Source organism: Hypanus sabinus, chromosome 5 (genome assembly GCF_030144855.1).
Source record: "Hypanus sabinus isolate sHypSab1 chromosome 5, sHypSab1.hap1, whole genome shotgun sequence".
Lineage (NCBI taxonomy): Eukaryota > Metazoa > Chordata > Chondrichthyes > Myliobatiformes > Dasyatidae > Hypanus > Hypanus sabinus.
This window is the reverse complement of record NC_082710.1, coordinates 15033403-15052912: the sequence shown is the minus strand read 5'-3', so window position 1 is coordinate 15052912 and position 19510 is coordinate 15033403. Positions and strand designations below refer to the sequence as shown.

At 40.7% G+C, this 19510-nt stretch overlaps 1 protein-coding gene across 11 annotated transcripts in view; it reads right to left on the bottom strand.

The window, feature by feature from the left end:
- cast (calpastatin) overlaps positions 1 to 19510 on the bottom strand; it is a 197830-nt gene that overhangs the window by 78466 nt on the left and 99854 nt on the right. For all 11 annotated transcript variants that reach the window (XR_009512107.1, XM_059969426.1, XM_059969427.1 and 8 more), the window contains 11 exons: positions 18519 to 18608; positions 16959 to 17054; positions 15663 to 15725; positions 13851 to 13961; positions 13238 to 13294; positions 11264 to 11353; positions 8408 to 8503; positions 6087 to 6128; positions 5156 to 5263; positions 1466 to 1522; positions 231 to 320 (listed from right to left, as the gene is read on the bottom strand). Coding sequence is in view for 10 of the 11 variants with exons in the window: in XM_059969426.1 (XP_059825409.1) it covers positions 231 to 320; positions 1466 to 1522; positions 5156 to 5263; positions 6087 to 6128; positions 8408 to 8503; positions 11264 to 11353; positions 13238 to 13294; positions 13851 to 13961; positions 15663 to 15725; positions 16959 to 17054; positions 18519 to 18608 (900 nt within the window). In the remaining variant the exon portion in view is untranslated. The remainder of the gene's footprint in view (positions 1 to 230; positions 321 to 1465; positions 1523 to 5155; positions 5264 to 6086; positions 6129 to 8407; positions 8504 to 11263; positions 11354 to 13237; positions 13295 to 13850; positions 13962 to 15662; positions 15726 to 16958; positions 17055 to 18518; positions 18609 to 19510) is intronic.

The following is a 19510-nucleotide window of genomic DNA, read 5'->3' as shown; positions in this document are numbered from 1 at the left end:
GATTGGGAGAAATAATAAAGGAGCCATGATGGAATGGTGGAGCAGACTCGATGGGCCAAATGGCCTAATTCTCCTCCTATGTCTTATGGACTTAATAAAATAAGTTATTACTGATAGGTCTACATGAACAGATGAATAGCGACTTCACCATAAAACAGACCAATATATGATACTGTGATACAAAGCATTTACAAGGACAGCAGATATCTGGAAATACATTACATTTGTACCTTCACTGGAGGACCAGTGTACTTGGGAGCTGACTGGTCTGGTGCTTCTGATGGGAGGGTCTGTGCAAGCAGGTTGAGTGCATCTTTATCCTTTCCAAGCAAAAATATAATTTCAGTTCATGAAAAACTTTGAACTACACACCAGTGAAAAAAAATAAAAGCAACATTAGTATAACTTTAGATTCTTGCAGGAAATTTTAATTTTTATTTCCATTAACAAATTTAAGCCTGTTCTGTGGGTTTGTGACTGTGAAAAACCAGAGGAAAATGTTATTTCCCAAATTGCTTCTTCTGTAGCGCCCACTCTGCACCAGGACTCCCAAGAACAATTTGAATGTCTGGTCAATTAAAACCTACGCTTGTGAACTTTCCCATGTATCAAGAAGCACAGTGAGGTGTCTGACAATGCTTAGTGTAAAATATAAAACCAATTTCTGAGTGTTTAGTCTGCATCTGGAAGAGTACGCTGGATTCGTACATGCAAATCGGAGATGATTTTGCTGATCAGCAGAGGAGGAACAGAGATGTAGACATGAGACTGGCATGGAAGCACCAATGCGTTTGAGTGGAAAATCCTACAAAAAGTAATGGATACACCCCAGTCCGTCATAAGTAAAGCCCTCCCCACCACTGAGCACATCTACACAAAACACTGTCGCAGGAAAAACGGCATCCATCATCAGGGAAACCCATCATCCAGGACACAGTCTCTTTCCGACACTGCCATTGGGAAAAAGGTACAGGAGGCTCAGGACTCACACCATTTTTAAACCAAAGGGGATATCTTCACTCAACTTCACGTGTCCCATCACTGAAATGTACCCACAGCCAATGGACTCAATTTCAAGAACTCTTCATCTCATGTTTTCAATATTTATTGCTTATCTATTTATTATTATTATTATTTCTTTCTTTTTGTATTTGGACAGTTTGTTGTCTTTTGCACACTGGTTGAACGCCCAAGTTGGTGCCGTCTTTCATTGATACTATTATGGTTATTATTCTATTATGGATTGAGTGAGTATGCCTACAAGAAAACAAATCGCAGGAGCTGCATGTGGTGATGTATTTGTACTTTGATGATAAATTTACTTTGAACTTTAGAGTCAAAGAAGACTCTCATGGTTTTCGAATGGGATTTGATAAATGGTCTCCAAAGGCATCCTCAGTCAATCTGCTTCTGCAGTGTTACTGACAGCTGTTGTACACTTCCCATTTTATTCTCTTCCACTTACCTTCTTACCAGGTTGACTCGCAGAAACCGAAGCAGCCGTTGAAGCTTGCAGAGGTGCCTTTGCAAGAAAGAAAACAATATTTCCATTATTACTTTGAATTCATTGGGTGGGGTGGCACAGTTTGCGTGCCAGTGGTCGGAAGATCGGGGTTCAATTCCTGCCACTGTCTGCAAGGAGACCCTACAGTTTCCCTGTGACCACATGGGTTTTCTCCGGCTGCTCCGGTGTCTTCCCACATTCCATAAAGGTGTTACAGGTTAGTGTTAATAAGCTGTAGGCATGCTACATTGGCAGTAGAAGCATAGCAACACTTGCGAGCAGCCCCCCAGCACATCGCAAATGATTACACAAATGATGCATATCACTGTATGCTTTGATGTTTTAAAGCAGGTGACAAATGAAACTAATCTTTAATCATTTCTCTTTAATCATAAGTTCTCATTAGTAATTTCATGCTGCTGAAACTATTTTTGCCCATATTCATAAGAACTCATTGTGATAAACTCAATCATATGAGGTGCTCTGGCCTGTAGAGAGACATGATTTCTATTAACAGGGGGTAATGAACCAGGGTAAATGTGGGAGATATTTCTAAACATCTTAAAGTATTATTTTGATGTACCTACCATTGGGCTCATTTTATTTTTCTGTGGATCTGGTGAATCAAACTACACAAGTTTCTGTGGATCTGGTGAATCAAACTACACAAGTTTGAGGTCAAACTACACAAGTGTAATGAATGATATGAGTCTGCAGGAAGATATGGAAAACGAGTGGGCAAGGGTCTGCCACGGGGCATACAACGTTCGTAAGAGCAAGGGCTTCCACTTTTGTAGCAGATCAGATTATTATGTAAAAGGTGAAAGACTGCAACGTGCTGTTATGCAGAGGGAATTGGGCATGCTCAAGCATGAATTACATAAGGGTGGATTGCAGGTACAACAGGTTTTCACGAAGGCAAATGGAATGTTGGCCTTCATTGCAATGGGGATTATGCTACAACTGTACAAAGTACTGGTGAGGTAGGACCTGGAATAATGCATACAGTTCTGGTCTCCTTACTTGAGGAAAGGTAAAGTTGCTTTGGAGGTGTTGCAGAGGAGGTTCACCAAGTTGATTTCGGAAATTAGCTTATGAGGAGAGATTGAGTCACCTGGAATCATACTCACTGGAATTCAAAAGAATGAGAGGGGAACTTAGAGAAACATATAAAATTATGAAAGGGATAGATAAGATCAAGTCAGGAATACTTTTTCAATGGTAGGTGAAAATAGAACTAGGAGACATAGCCTCAAGATTTGGGGGAATACACTGCAAAGTTCAAAAAGTTCAAAGTAAATTTATTATCAGAGTGAAAGAGAGAGAGAGAAAGAGAGAGTGGATGTGTGTGTGTGTATACAAAGAAAGAAGAAATAAAATAATAATATTAAATAATTAAGCAATAAGTCTTCAGAACATGAGATGAAGAGTCCTTGAAAGTGAGAGCTGTATATTATTGTAGATTGTGGGAACTGTTCTGTGATGGGAAAGTGAAGTTATCCCCACTGGTTCAACAGCCTGATAGTCAAAGGTGAGAACAGGCTGTTTTTCTCAGAGAGTAGTGATTCTCAGCCCAGAGAAACAGCAGAGCAGGGATTTCCAACCTGCAGTCTATGGACCCCTCAGTTAATGGTAGAGTCCACTGTATAAAAAAGGTTGGGAACCCCTGTCATCGAGGCTTCCTATGAAATAATGCTTAAGAACCTGTTGGGTTGATTTTGCACAGCAGTGCAATGAAGGGTGACGGGGAAAAGGCTGGTAGATGGAGCTGAGTCTACAACAAGACCAGCCATGATCTTACTGAATGGCACAGCAGGCTCGATGGGCCAGATTGCCGACTCCTGCTCCTATTTCTTATGTTCTTACATTTGACCTAAAGCTATACAGGCACAAATGACGAGTAATGTGAAGGTTACATTCCTCCATCCCTATCACATCTGGCTAGATTAGGACTGGAATCCAGCTAGTAGGTACAACCTTAAGTTGTATTCAGCAAAATAAAGGAAATAATAAGCAGGTCTTCATTTACCCCCACCCTTTGCTCTGTTCACCAAGAGTGTCTGTGGTAGGAATCAGGATGAGAATGTTCTACTTCAGTTCTGACCTCAACATTTTGTGAAGGCAGTAAAATCGAACTTATTCAGACAAAAATCTGTTTTGTTGTGACTAAAGAACAGATACGTTTTACTGCAATGCATCTTCACTTATTGATCCCTACAAACTACAACTATTATTGGACACATACATTTCTCTGACTAATTGAAAGGCAGAGTATCCCCAAGGGCCCCTACTTTATCCCGGATATTGTATAAGTATTTCACTGATTTTGTTTTATGAATCACCAGGCAAGGTATAAACCAATAACTGGTTTTTGTTGCTTTTGTTTTCCAGACAGATTAAAATTGGTTCTTAAAAAAATAAAATTCTCATCTTGTTCATTAGGAAGGGCAATTCAAAGTTTTGAAACCTATTTCCGACCAACCTTTGCAGAACACGTAGAAATGGGAGCAGTTTATAAAGGAAGTCACTGAGCCAAGAGCCTGGACATTTGAAGATACAGCAACTCACGGTGGAGTGATTAAGATCGGGACTGCACAGGAGACCAGAAATCTGGGGCAGTTCTGTTGCTGGGAAGATTACAGGGATGGAGACGATTAAAACCATGAAGGGATCCAAAACAAGGAACAGGTGTAAAACCAACATGCTGATGGTTGAGAGTCTATGCAGGTCAGTGCGCTCAGTGGTAACTGGTTAAGGGGAACTGGTACAAGTTAAGACAGGTGGTGGTGAGCTCTTAGGTAAAGATGAGAGTCAGATCTTAAGAGTGATGAAGTAGTTCAGAACAACAAAATAATGGCTCAGGGATTAATCAGGCAGCCGTTAGAGCTGTGTGAAGATACAAAAGCAGGAAAATTAATCTTCGTGAGTGTAGATCGGTGAGCAGTCACTAAATTACAGGTCAATCAAATTTTCATATCACCTGGTTCAGTTTTGGAAATCGAATTGAACTGAAAATGCCAGAACTGGTTGCACGATTTGTAGTTTGGTGTTTCTCTACTCTGTGTTTTTCACTCATTTATTTTTGCTATTTACGCGATTCATTCTTTTTCTTGCACATTGGGGATTTAATGTTTTTTATTTGAACAGGTTCTTTCTTTGTTTCATGGCTGTACGTGGGAAGAGTTGTATACAACATACATACTTTGATAATCAGTGCACTTTGAATCATTGAATCGTTAGGGAGAGGGTTGGATTCAAAGGCTAGGGATCAACCTTTCTGCACGGAATCTCAAAAACTAATACTTTTGCCTTTGATATGGATTTCGATAAGTTTTCCATTCATTCAGTACATTAATGCAGCAAATACACAGAGTTTATGGATTGGCAGAGGTAGTGACAATGGAGAACAAAATAACAACAATATTATAGAGAACCTTACATGTTTTTCAAATGCTAGTGCAATGGGGCAGTTTGTAATGAAAACTAGGAGATACTGAATATTTAGTAAACCAGAAGAGGTGACACTCTCTGCCGGTGACACAAAAATGAAGCTATCATATGTAAGATGGAACCAGGCCAATAGAGCCAAGCAGTTGGATGACGAGGTGAGCATTTTACCTTCCGTCCCCGACGGTAAGGTACGAGCCATACCTGCTGCTGCAGAGAGGGCGGTGCAGCCGAACATTTTGAAATTGTTGCCGGAGAGCTTTGGACAAAATCAGCTGACAACGATTCCAGGACATCGCTTTCTGTCAAAGTCTGTGACAACAATAAATAATTGTAGTCAAAATACCTCAGTTATTTCAAGAACATAAAGATATTAAATCACTGCTATCAGTGGGAAACATAATAAAGTTCTGTGCCCAAAAGTGTAGCACATGACAGTACCTGAGCACAGCGTGTGAATGAGATATTGTTTGATTTAAACAGAGCACGTTCAATCAATATACTTACAAGACCTGTAGATGACGGCATTAAGAGTCAGCCATAGAACACTACAGCATAGAAACAGGCCCTTCCGCTCATCCATGCCAAACTATTATTCTTTCTAGTTTATCAACCTGCACCTGAACCATAGCCCTTCATACCCATCCCATCCATGCATTTATCCAAATTTCTCTTAAATACTGAAATTGAACCCGCACCCACTTCTGTTGGCAGCTTGTTCCACACTCAGACCAGCCTGAGTGGAGAAGTTGCCCCTCATGTCCCCTTTAAATATTGCACCTTTCACCCTTAACCCAAGGAGTTTGTATGTTCTCCTTGTGACTGTGTGGGTTTTCTCTGGGTGTTCCAATTTCCTCCCACAGTCTAAAGACATATCAGTTGGTAGGTTAATTGGTCATTGTAAATTGTCCTGTGATTAGGCTAGATATAAGTTGCATGAATGCTGGGTGGTGCAGTTTGAACAGCTGGAAGAACCTACTCTACACTATATCTCATAGGAAATAAAATATATAATATTGCATTTTAAAGCACAGGGGCCTAGTGGCATTGATGTATTCAAGTATAGCTTGAAGAAGTTAACTTTAGGAAAACGCTCACGAAGAAGAGAAAATTTGCCTTGTACTTTCTCTGTTACCTTTGATTTTGGATCAGTAGAAGGAGGCAGCTGTCCTTTATCCTGTTACAAAAAAACAAACTTCATCAGATCCCTCTTACAAACGCCAATAATTATTACAAGTTTAAATTAGATGAGTAGACACAAAACTATGGCAAAACATGTCAATATTCAGAAGCAAGTTGACACACAATAATTGTGCCAGCCTTATTGTGGGAATGAGCTGAATAGCAAATATATTTACCTATTATGGACAAATCATTGTCTTGTGTTTTGTAGCTTCAAAACATTAAACTAAATCAAAGGAAGTCACAGGAATCCGATATGCGAGCCAAACTTTAGGTTTACTTTAAGTAAGGCACACACATATCAGGTGGTAGTGAAATGACCTGTGCAATTCACATACAGTGCCTATAAAAAGTATTCACCCTTCTTATAAGTTTTCATGTTTCATTGTTTTACAACATTGAATCACAGTGGCTTTAATTTGGCTTTTTTGACACTCATCAACAGTAAAAGACTCTTTTGTGTCAAAGTGAAAACAGATTTCTACAAAGTGATAAAATTTCAAATATAAAACACAAAATAATTGATTGCATAAGTATTCACCCCCTTTAATACGACACACCAAATCACCAGGGGTGCAGCCAATTGGTTTTAGCAGTCACATAATTAGTTAAATGGAGATCATCCTGTGAAGTCAGTTGATTGCAGTAAAAATACACGTGAATCTGGAAGATCCAACTGCTGTTGAGTCAGTATCCTGGCAAAAACTACACCATGAAGACAAAAGAACACTCCAAGCAACTCCACAAAAAGGCTGTTGAAAAGCACAAGTCAGGAGATAGACACAAGATAACTTCCAAGTCACTTGGAGTACAGTTAAGTCAATTATCAAGAAATGGAAAGAATATGACAGCCGCAGATCTGCCTAGAGCAGGGCGTCCTCAAAAACTGAGTGACTGTGCAAGAAGGGGACTAGTGAGGGAGGCCACCAAGAGACCTATGAAAGCCATGGAGGAGTTACAAACTTCAGTAGCTGAGTAGGGAGAGACTGCTCATACAACAACTGTTGCCCAGGTGCTTTATGGGAGAGTAGCAAAGAGGGAGCTACAGTTGAAAAAAACTCACATAAAATCTCCAGGCATCATCAGATTTTCTCTTGTTCATGAAATCTCAGCTAGAGTTTGCCAGAAGTCATGTGGGAGACTGGAGTCAGCTGAAAGAAGGTTCTATGGTCAGATGAAACCAAAACTGGCCTTTTTGGCCATCAGACTAAACACTATGTTTGGCATAAGTCAGCAGTGCCTATCTGCAATAACGCATCATCCCTACCATGAAGCATGGTGGAGGCTGCATCATGCTTCGGGATGCTTCACTGCAGCAGGCCCTGGAAGGCTTGTGAAGGTAGAGGGTAAAATGAATGCAGCAAAACACAGGGAAATCCTGGAGGAAAACCTGATGCAGTCTGCAAGCTAACTGTGACTTGGGAGAAAAATTGTTTTCTAGCAAGACAATGATCCCAAGCATAAAGCCAAAGCTACACAGGAATGGCTTAAAAACAACAAAGTTAATGTCCTGGAGTGGCCAAGTCAGAGTCCAGACTTAATCCAATTGAGAATTTATGGTTGGACTTGAAAAGGGCTGTTCACACACGATCCTCATGCAATCTGACAGAGCTTGAGCAGTATTGTAAAGTAGAATTGGGAAAAATTGCAGTGTCCAGATGTGCAAAGCTGATAGAGACCGATCCACACACGCACACGGATTTAATTGCTACCAAAGGTGCATCTACTGAATACTGACTTAAAGGGCGTGAATATTTATGCAATGAATTATTTTGTGTTTTATATTTGTAATTAATTTAGATCACTTTGTAGAGATCTGTTATCACTTTGACACGAAGAATGGTTTTCAGCTGATCAGTGTCAATAAAGCTAAATTAAATTCACTGTGATTCGATGTTGTAAAACAATAAAACATGAAAACTTCTGGGGGGGGGGTGAATACTTCTTATAGACACTGTATTTTTAAATATAACCTGTAGTGAATTATTTAAATGAAAAAGAACGCTCAATCAATAACATCTTTATGAGATCTCTGAAGTACTACTGAAATATTAAATACACACTGTGGAAGATGATATTATTAAGTAGTTAACAACTTCCATTTTTTAATATTCTATCAGATTCTTTGATCGGAGGTATTAGTATAATTTGTACATTCCAATAAGAGCACTTTTTATTTAATAGGGAACAATTAGAGAATCTCCCTTGGATGTTCCACACACAGACAGATTTTGAATTTCAAATACATGCTTCAAAGTGATTGCTAGACCATACCTTCCCATCAGGCAGGTCTTTAAATCTGTAATCAGGTGGCAGTGTGTCATCTCGATCTCCCATTCGTTCAACATGTTGCTTGGTTACATCCGATTCCTTAAAAATTAGATCAAAGTAGAATTATGTAAATGCTCTGCACTTCTGTTAAATGGGTACCCCAGTAAAACAAATCAAGTAATCATTTAACAAGCTGTTTAAGCCTGGAAAAGCTGTCTATAGATGACACCACTGGTCTGTGTTGGTTTTTGGGGCAGAACAACGCATTTTACTGTATGTTTTGATGTACATGTGACAAATGAAGCTTAACTTTAATCTTTAACATTATCATTTAGTGGGTAAGGCTCAAGATTTCCTCCCTAAACCGATCTTCATCATTATATCTTTCTCTTGTACCTCACCACCCCAGTATTTCTGACCACTGATACTTGTGTACCAGTACGTTTAGCATGCTGCTCCAAAATGATCCTAATTAAATTCTGTACATCTTTTTCTTTATCACTCCTTATGAAATAAGTTGACCTACCCTGTTAATCACTCTCTGTACCAAATGCATTATGTGGGTTTATATCAAACTCCATTTGATAAAACCTGTGGTGAGACTTTCATTATTAAAATGTATCCTTCAAATATACTTACTGTCCACTTTACTAGGTACACCCGTAGTTGATGTAAATATTTAATCAGCCAATCATGTGGCAGCAACTCAATGCATAAAAGCAGGCAGACATGGTCAAGAGGTTCAGTTGTTCAAACATCAGAATGGGGAAGAAATGTGCTCTAAGTGACTTTGACTTTGGAATGATTGTTGTTGACAGATGGAGTGGTTTGAGAATCTCAGGAAGTGCTAATCTACTGGGATTTTCACATGCAACAGTCTCAGTGATGTAAAGAACAAAAACATCCAGTGAGTGGCAGTTCTGTGGGCAGAAACGCCTTGTTAAAAAGAGGGAGGTCGGAGGAGAATGGCTAGACCAGTTCAAGCTGACAGACAGGCAGGCAACCGTAACTCAAATAACCACGTGTAACAACAGTGATGTGACTTCTTAACCAGAGGACCAATCTGTGCAGATTGGCGATAACATCTCCTCCTCACTGACAATCAACACTGGCGTACCTCAGGATTGTGTGTTTAGCCTACTACTCTACTCCCTATATCCACATGACTGTGTGGATAGGCATAGCTCAAATATGATCTACAAATTTGCTGGCAATACAACCATTGTTGGTAGAATCTCAGATGATCTCAGGTGGTGACGAGAGGGCTTACAGGAGTGAGATATGCCAACTAGTGGAATGGCGCCGCAGCAACAACCTGGCACTCAACGTCAGTAAGACGAAAGAGCTGCTTGTGGACTTCAGGAAGGGTGAGACGAAGGAACACACACCAATCCTCATAGAGGGATCAGAAGTGGAGAAAGTGAGCAGCTTCAATTTCCTGGGTGTCAAGATCTCTGAGGATCTAACCTGATCTCAACTTATCAGTGTAGTCATAAAGAAGGCAAGACAGCAGCTATACTTTATTAGGAGTTTGAAGAGATTTGGCATGTCAATGAATACACTCAAAAACTTCTATAGTTGTACTGTGGAGAGCATTCTGACAGGCTGCATCACTGTCTCATATGGAGGGGCTTCTGCACAGGACTGAAAGAAGCTGCAGAGGGTTGTAAATCTAGTCAGCTCCATCTTGGGCACTAGCCTACAAAGTACCTAGGACATCTTTAGGGAGTGGTGTCTCAGAAGGCAGCGTCCATTATTAAGGATCCCCAGCACCCAGGGCATGCCCTTTTCTCACTGTTACCATCAGGTAGGAGATACAGAAGCCTGAAGGCACACACTCAGCGTTTCAGGAAAAGCTTCTTCCCCTCTGCCATCGATTCCTAAATGGACATTGAAGCTTTGGGCACTATCTCACTTTTTTAATATACAGTACTTCTGTTTTTGCACATTTTAAAAAATCTATTCAATATACGTAATAGATTTATTTATTTATTTATTATTATGTTTTATTTTATTTATTATTATTATTTTCTCTCTCTCTGCTATATTATGTATTGCATTGAACTGCTGCTGCTAAGTTAACAAATTTCACGTCACATGCCGGTGATAATAAACCTGATTCTGTTTCAGATTCTGAAGAGCATCTCTTAAGATACAGAAGGTACCTAATATAATGGCCACTGCATGTATAACAAGGTATTTTTGATTCTTTTGCCCAAGACAGCACTGACAAAAACTTCGTTGACAAGCAGCTTGCAGTGTCAACCATACCCATAATGACAATACTTTACAGCCAAATGAAGCAGTGACTGATATTTTTACAACCCAAGAGCAGTGAGATGTTTTCACAGGGAACGTCTCACACCGGCTTGGCGCCAGCCAGATGGAGGCAAGAACGTGTCGGTAGATGATACGCTTTGAAATCCTTACAGACCAGTATTTGGACAGTTAACAGCTACAGTAACAGTGCTATTTAGAAATATGTTATTTTTTTCAATTCTCTTTCTAAAAGATAAATACTAATCATTTTTGAACAGGTTTTCTAAATTGTTCCATTTACTTCAATCTGTCTCAGAGATACTTTTATTAATAGCGAATACTGAAACTAAGCAACAGGGCTCATTCTTTTCCCTTTAAAGTCGATTATAATAGTTACTAAATCTTTAATTAATGATATGCTGCTACCATGAGAAGTTTTTAGAACGTTATGGCCAACTTGAGCATGCCTTCTCAAAAAGGTTCCCTTCTGCTGTACGAGCAGCAGAGCCATGTTACCAACAGGCAGGTTTCACATGATCAGATGCATATTCACTGCCAAGAACAGACCATGATGGAAAGTGACGATGAAATGATCTGTACCTTCACTTCTGGCCCAGTGTACTTGGGAGCTGACTGGTCTGGAGCTTCACATGGGAGTGTTTCTGCGAGCAGGTCAAATGCATCTTTATCCTTTCAAAAACAAAAGACATTTTCAATTTGTGGGAAGCTTGTATCTACAAACCTGTATAAAAGCAGAAGTAACAACAGTGTAACTTCATTTTTTGATTTTATTTCTATTAATGAATTGAAACATATTCCTTCAAAATGGAATAAGCAAAGTGGGTGCAATCTGTAATTTCTCAGGACACTTTTTCTGGAAGGTTCCCTCAGCACTTGCACAGGAAGAAAGATAATTGTGATTGCAAAGCCAAGAGATTCTGCAGATGCTGGAAATCCAGAGCAACACACACAAAATGCTGGAGGAACTCCGCAGGTCAGACAGCATCTCAAGAAAGGAATAAAGTGTCAATGTTTCTGGCCGAGTCCCTTCATCAGGCCTGAAAAGCAAGATGGAAGAAGCCAGAATAAGAAGGTGGCAAGAGTGGAAGGAGTACAAGCTGGCAGTTGTGAGGTAAGGCCAGGCAAGGGGAAAGGTGGATGGGAGGGGGAGAGGGGGATGAAGTGAGAAGCTGGGATGTGATAGATGAAATTGCAGCATCCTGTTCTTGTGAATTAGCTTGTTTCACTCACAATCAGGTTGGAGGAGCAACATGTCATAATCTGTCTGGATAGCCTCCAACCTGATGGCATGAACATAGATTTCTCTAACTTCCAATAATTTTGCCCCCCTTCCCTTTTCCCATTCGCCATTCTGGTTCCCCCTTCTCTTCTCCTCACTTGCCCATCATTTCCTGCTAGTACCCATCCTCCTTCCTTTTTTCATGGTCTGCTGCCCTTTCCTATCAGATCCCTTCTTCCTCAACCCTTTTCTTCTTCCACCAATCACAGCTTCTTACTTCATCCACCAGCTACTCAGCATCGCCCTCAACTGGCTTCACCAATCAGCCGCTGGTTTGTACTCTTTCCCCTCACCAACATCATCTTATTCTCGCTTCTGGACCCTCCTACTGCAGTCCTGATGAAGGGTCTCAGCCCGAAACTTCGACCATTTATTCCCCTCCATAGGTGCTGCCTCACTTGCAACTCCAACCTTTTGTGCGTGTCACTCAAGATTTCCAGCACCTGCAGAATCTTATGCGCATTTTGGATAAATTTAATAATCATTAGAATAAATGATAAGAAAAGCTTTGTGTATTTGCTCTGCCTGGGATAGGCTGGGTTGAGGTTAATCTTTTGCCGTAAATTAGAGAGAAGTTTGAGATGATCTTGCTGAAATGGAAGATAGGATATCAGAAAACTAGATACAGTTAATTAAAATAAGAAAAAGGACCAGGATTACAGTATTGTGAAAAAGCCTTTGGCACATTTGTACAGCTAGTGCACAGTACTGTAGTAATTTTATGTATTACACTGTACCACCTCAATAAAAAAACAGAATTCATGACATTTGTGATAAACCTGATTCTGATACAGGTCTCTATTGTGGACTGCGAGTGGGAAGGGGGCGGGAGAGGGGATTCATGGTTGGGACAAAGGGAATGGGGGGGGCGGGAAGCATCAGAGGGGCATGCTGTAATGATCAATAAACCAATAGTTTGGAATCAATGACCTTGCCTGGTGTCTCAGGGCTGGGTGTGTCTGCACCTGCGCCACCCCCTGCCCCTGGCACTCCTTCTCTGCCACCTGTCCCACACCCCTCCCAAGGTGATCACCCTCACCATTCCCAACATCCTTAGCTCCCACAATATGCAAACTCATTCTCTGCTCCACATTGACAAGTACAGTAGTGTGCAAACGTCTGAAGTACCCTGGCTATATATATATACCCAAGACTTCTGCACAGTACTGTATGTCTGAAAAGGATCTATTGTAAATATTCATTCGTGAATTTGGATGTGTACGGACATTCTTGGTGATCACTGAACATTAAGCATTAGCTCTCCTTTTACTTACCTTGGCACCAGGTTGACTTGCTGACACAGAGGCAGCCGCTGAAGCTTGCAAGGGTGCCTTCAGAAGAAAGAATATTTCAAAGTTAATTGGGATTCAGATGTGTCTTTGATGTTTCTCGAACTAGTTTAGCCAGCTTTAAAAGAGCATAAAAATAATTTTTAAACATTAAATATGGGAGGGCATAATTTTATTATGATTGGAGGAAAGTATGGGAGGGTGTCAGAGGTAGGTTTATTTTTACACAGAGTGGTGGTAAAACAGGGTTGGTGGTGGAGGCAGATATATTAGGGTCATTTAAGAAACTCTTAGATAGGCACATGGATGATAGTAGAATGGAGAGCTATACAGGAGGGAAGGGTTAGACTGATGTCAGAGTAGGTTAAAGTGTGGGCACAACTTTGTGGGTTGAAGAGCCTGTATTGTTCCATGTTCTATGTTCTGTCATAAACTCTCTCCTTTCTGGAAGCAGGATGCCCTTTTGACCCGAAAGTAATCCCCGATACCCTAAAGAAACGTTCAGTGTCAGGTCTATTGCACCTCAGACTTTACAACTGAACTTTGCCAATGTTTCAGACAATCACTATTCTCTCAAATGTGAAGTTTGGAGTTATACCTGCTTCTGTGTAGAGTGAGAAACCTCAGCCGAGCATTTTGAAACTGGAGCAGCAGAGCTTTGGACGAAGTCAGCCGACAGAGACTCCAGGACGTCACGCTCTGTCATACCCTGGGATAAATAAAGTTGAACCACTTCAGAGACATTTCAAAATTACAGATAACAACCCTAAGTTTCAACTGAGAACAAGGCAAAAACAGCATTTTCCAGCAGCAGGAACATTTCTCTTTATTGTGTTTAGGTTAACGGGGATGTGCCTGCCACCACTCACAATTTCTGCAATAAATAAGGGAATGTGGTGGATTCAGCTACTCAACCAATCTGATGTGTTTTGGCAAACTTATCCTTCATACTTTTACATAAAGCACGTTAATAAGAGCAGTAAAAATAAAAAAAAAATACTGTATATCGAGGGAAGGCTGATGCCTTGATATATCCATATAGGATTGACATAGTATAATAACTTCCTCCAAAAGGAACCCAATTTAATCAATAGACTTACAAAATTTGGCAAACTGTGATTTGGAATGAAGTTTGCTGGAAGTGAGGTTTCATGCTAAGCCAAGCCTCAGTTCCTACATCCGCGGCAACTGCTTGAGTCTCTTATACTCTCCCCCACCACAAAGCTGGAAATCATTCACTCTACGACACACCTTTTCCTTTCTCTGTTCTGATTACCCTCTTACCCCTTCTCTTCCCACTTGCTCATCACCTCCCTCTAGTTCCCTCCCTCCTTCCCATGGTCCACCATCCTCATCCGTCATTGAGGACTCCCATCACTTAGGACACGCCATCAATATGAAGGGGGAAAAGAAGCCTGAAGGCCCACATTGAGTGATTCAGGAATAGCTTCTTCCCCTCTGCCATCCGACTTCTGAATGGATATTAAATACATGACCATTACCTCTCTGCTGTTTGCACTACTTATTTAATTTAATTAATAATTTTATTTATATGTGTGTGTGTGTATATATATATATATATATATATAAAAATTTAAATCTGAATTGCAATAAATAAAAATATATATACTGTAATTTTTGTATTATGTATTGCATTGTACTGCTGCTGCAAAAACAACAAATTTCTTGATATATAACAGTGATATTGAACCTGATTCTGATTTTATCAGCCTCCTTCAGCCCTTTATTTTATCCAGCCATCACCTCACAGCTTTTGATTTCATCTCCCTCCCCTCACCTGATCTCACCTATCATCTACCAGTTTGTGCTCCTTCCCTTCCTCCCCCCCCCCCCACCCCCACCCTTCTTAGTCAGGCTTCTGCCCCCTTCCTTTCTAGACTTGATGAAAGGTCTTGGCCCGAAACATCAACTCATTATTCCACAGAAGCTTCCTGGCCTGCCGAGCAATTTGTGTAGTAGAAAGGATGGTACTTTAATACACCCATATCAGGGTGACACAGCATTATAACTTGCTGCAAATGGAATGCAAGTGAATCATTAAACTTACGAATTTGGGAGCTGCATAAAAAAAGTTTCTGGAAGTGTGGTTCATGCTGAGCCAGGTTTACCTTTCTCAATTCCTACTTTCTTTACATTGTAGCTGCTTGTTTCTCTCATCCTCTTTTCCAAAACAAATTGGAGATGATAAACACTGCTACATGGGTTTGCTCCAAGCCAAATGATATAGAATTGTTGAAAATCACAATGAAATCTTTATCCTGGCACAAGCTTAAATGGAGCCTTTTCACAAACTGCCCCCACTGTCTTTAAAATAAACAAATTTCACTGACTGTTCAAAGGCATCCTTTGTAAAAGGGATGAAATAGAGCTTTCAAAAATGAGGCTTTACCTTCTCTGTTACCTTTGGTTTAGCTCCTGGACCAGCAGAGGAAGATGCCGGTTTACCCTTATCCTATTGCAAAAAAAAAACACATAATTCTAATAAACTTCTAAATTCTTCAGAACTGAAATCATCTAATGAAGGAATGCAATAATTGGGTGGGGGATCTGGAATCTCTCATATCATTTAAAAAGTACTCAAAATACGATGATCATTAGCTACAACACACGTTGGGGCTCGCTCTCGCCAGAAATCTCCCGATGTCCCCATGGATAATGTGGGCTCCTTCTCCAGGAACAATGGACATGGACGTAACCTGAAAGAGGTGTAGGCAGTCGGGTTAGGCAGACTGCCCGCCGCCTGGACACAAGAATGGCCACCTTGGCCGGACACAGGAGCAGATGATCTGAGAGTCCCTCTCCCTTCTGCATCGAGTGACCATAGATTAGGAGCTTGGGGCTAAAATACAACCAGAACTTGAGGGGCTGCCCCTCTAAATGTTCAAATAGAGGCTGCAACATCTCACATTCCTTATACAAGTGGTACATTGATTCCTCTCGGCCACAGAAATGACAGGTGGCTGGAGAGTCAGTGAACTGACTCAAAAAACTATTACAAGGCATTGCTCTACATAACATTGTCAGACTGAATAGGTTAAGACTGTATTCCTGGGAACATAGAAGACTGAGAGGAGATTTGATGGAGGTATACAGAATTATGAGGGGTATAGAATGAATAAATGCAAGCAGACTTTTTCCACTGAGGTTGGATGGGACTGCAACTAGAGGTCATGGGTTCAAGGTGAAAGGTTTAAAGGAAATGTGAGGGCAAACTTCTTCACTCAGAGGGTTGTGAGTGTGTGGAACGAGCTGCCAATGCAAGTGGTGAGGACAAGTTTGATTTCAATATTTAGGAGAAGTTTGTATATGTAGGGGTATGGAGGGCTATGGTCCAGATGCAGATCAATAGGCATAGGCAGCTTAATTGATTTAGCATGGACTAGTTGGGCCAAATGGCCTTTTCTATGCTGTACTTTTCTATATCTCTATGATAACCAGGTCCCCATGGTATAAAAGCCTACAAGCCAAGTGTTGACAATAGCATTCACACAGACAGTTAAAGGCCGGCTGAAGAGTCTGTCCTGCACAATTTGATCAGAGAGCCGAACTGCAATGGTGTTATGAGAAACAGCAATGATGTCTCCAACATTAGATGGTCATAGAATTTAACTCATAGTTTTTCTAATGTGAATAATATTCTAATGAAATATTATCGATCGATCTCAAAATATTTGTTTGTCTAAACCTTAGGATCAGACTGCTCCTTAAATCTGTAATCAGGTGGTATCGTGTCTTCATGTTCTCCTACTCGTTCACCTTTCTTCTTCGTCACATCGGATTCCTGAAATCACATGAAGTAAATAGAGTCAAGCACAAGTTCACATATATATTAAGATTCAATGCATATGCAGTCTGCATCTCTGAACTTATTACTGAATTGAAATTAATGCATGATTTAAAACCTTTTCTTCCAAGAGAACATAGAGTTCCATAGAGTTTGGAGGCTTGAGTGCCTCAATGACCTGGGAGAGTGATGTTGGCTGGAGTCCAACCAGGTCAAAGGCTAGAGGCCAGACCGGTCCTCCAGTTTGAGGCATCAGCTCAGAACCAACAACTCTGATATATAAAAAAATACTCTTACAGAAACAACAATGAAGAATCCTTCTACATCTGTAAGCGACAGGATGCACTGCATCTGGGGCACAGTAGAGGAAATGGCCAAGGACCGACAAAGATGGAGGACCTTCATCGTTGCCCTAAGTGCCAGTGGTGAATGGGCAAGTAAGTTAAAAGCCTTTTGGTCCCTTATACTTCTCTTTCTTGTGTCAAACTATTTGTGAAAGTATTCCTCTACATTGTCGTGATTATTTTACCGTCATAACCTGCATTAGCCTTTGATGCAGCACACTATCCTATTCCCTTTCAGGACTGATGCTTGATAGTTGGGACCTGATGAATGGTCTCAGCTAGAAATGTCGACTCTTTATTCCTTTCCATAGATGCTGCCTGACTTGCTGAGTTTTTTCCAGTTTGGTTGTTTCACTCATGTTTTCCGCAGTCAGCACGTGAGGTTGTGGAATTCCCACATTAAACTTTTCAATCTTGCCTCATTTTTAAACTTACCACACTGGTTACGCTTCTGGTCATCTTGCTTTACAGATTAAAGATGAAAAGGTTAGCTTTATTTGGCACGTGTATATCAATACATCAAAACATACAGTGAAACATGTCATTTGCATCAATGACCAACACTGACCGAGGATACCGCCTGCAAATAACGCCATGCTTCTGGCACCAACGTAGCATGCCCACAAATTACTAACCCTAACGCATACGTGTATGGAATATGGGAGGAAACCGGAACACCCAGACGAAGCCCACATGCTCAAGGACAGAATGTACAAACTCCTCACCACAGCTGCAGGAATCAAACCCCAATCATTGGCGCTGTAATGTGTTACACTAACCACTACACCACCATGCTGTGCAATGTAAATAATCTTGCGTGGTTTGGCATCAAATCGCTTTGGCCGTTTGTAATACTGTAGCTGCAGTGTCAATATAATAACTTCATTATAGAACCCACGAAACCAGACAGGAAGCCAGTCATCTTCAATCTTGAGGGACAATCTAAGATAAAATGTCAGCTTGCTGTTGTTATGTAGGAGACAGAGAAGCAACACAAGCAGACAGAGTTCACGTTACAAGAGATACAAATTTCACCAAGAAAGAGACCAACTAAAGGTATGTTAACGCAATTCTTATCTGAAGACCACAAGTACCAGAAGATGACATTGACTTGTACCTTCACTTCCGGGCCAGTGTATTTTGGAGCTGAGTCGTCAGGAGCCTCGGATGGAAGAGTTGCTGCAAGTAGGTCGAGTGGATCTTTACCCTTTAAAAATACAAAAAAAGACACATTTCACCAGATGGTAAGGCTCAACAAAACACATTCTGATGGTAACAGATCTTCTCCCTGTGAACAATCTAAGCAGCTGACTCTAATTGCCCAGTAGGCCTCTGCTGGACAACAGCCTCAGAGTTGAAAGGGTGGCAGTTATGACAATGGATTTTTAAATTTGCTCTTCTATTTCTCCAACCCCCAGAGATGTTTGTCTTCCTTAGAGCAGGGGTTCAAAGTTCAAACTAAATTTATTATCAAAGTACATATACTGTATGTCTCCACACTGAGATTCATTTTCCTGTGGGCATACTTAGCAAATCTATAGAATAGTAACTATAACAGGATCAGCGAAAGATCGGCCAGTGTGTAGAAAACAAATATAAATAAACAGCAATAAACACTGAGAATATGAGACGATGAGATAAAGAGTCCTTAAAGTGAGATCACGGGTTGCAGGAATATTTCAATTATAGGCCAGGTAAGTGTAGTTATCCCCTGTTCATGCCATGGACCAATACCATTAAACAAGGAGTCCTTGAATCTCAGGTTGAGAATTCCTGTTTTAGGGGATTTCCAGTTCCATTCGTTACTGAAGGGCAACATATGGAGAACCACAATTCCAGAGTCTAGCTGATCCACTGATTGGAATCATTTGGTTAACTCTTGGTTCACTTCTGTGCATGTCTGAATGGTTACAAGGAAAGGGTTTTCTGAATTTCTTGCAGCTATCCTAGTCTATCCAGGGATATCAGCCTTGGAAGGACAGGTATCTCTTGTTAACTACAAGAACTTTTGCTAAACAATATTGTTGTAAAAGAGGGTTGGGGGACAGCCCTGCAACAAACTAGAGAGTCATTAACACAAGAGATTCTGCAGATGCCGGAAATCCACAG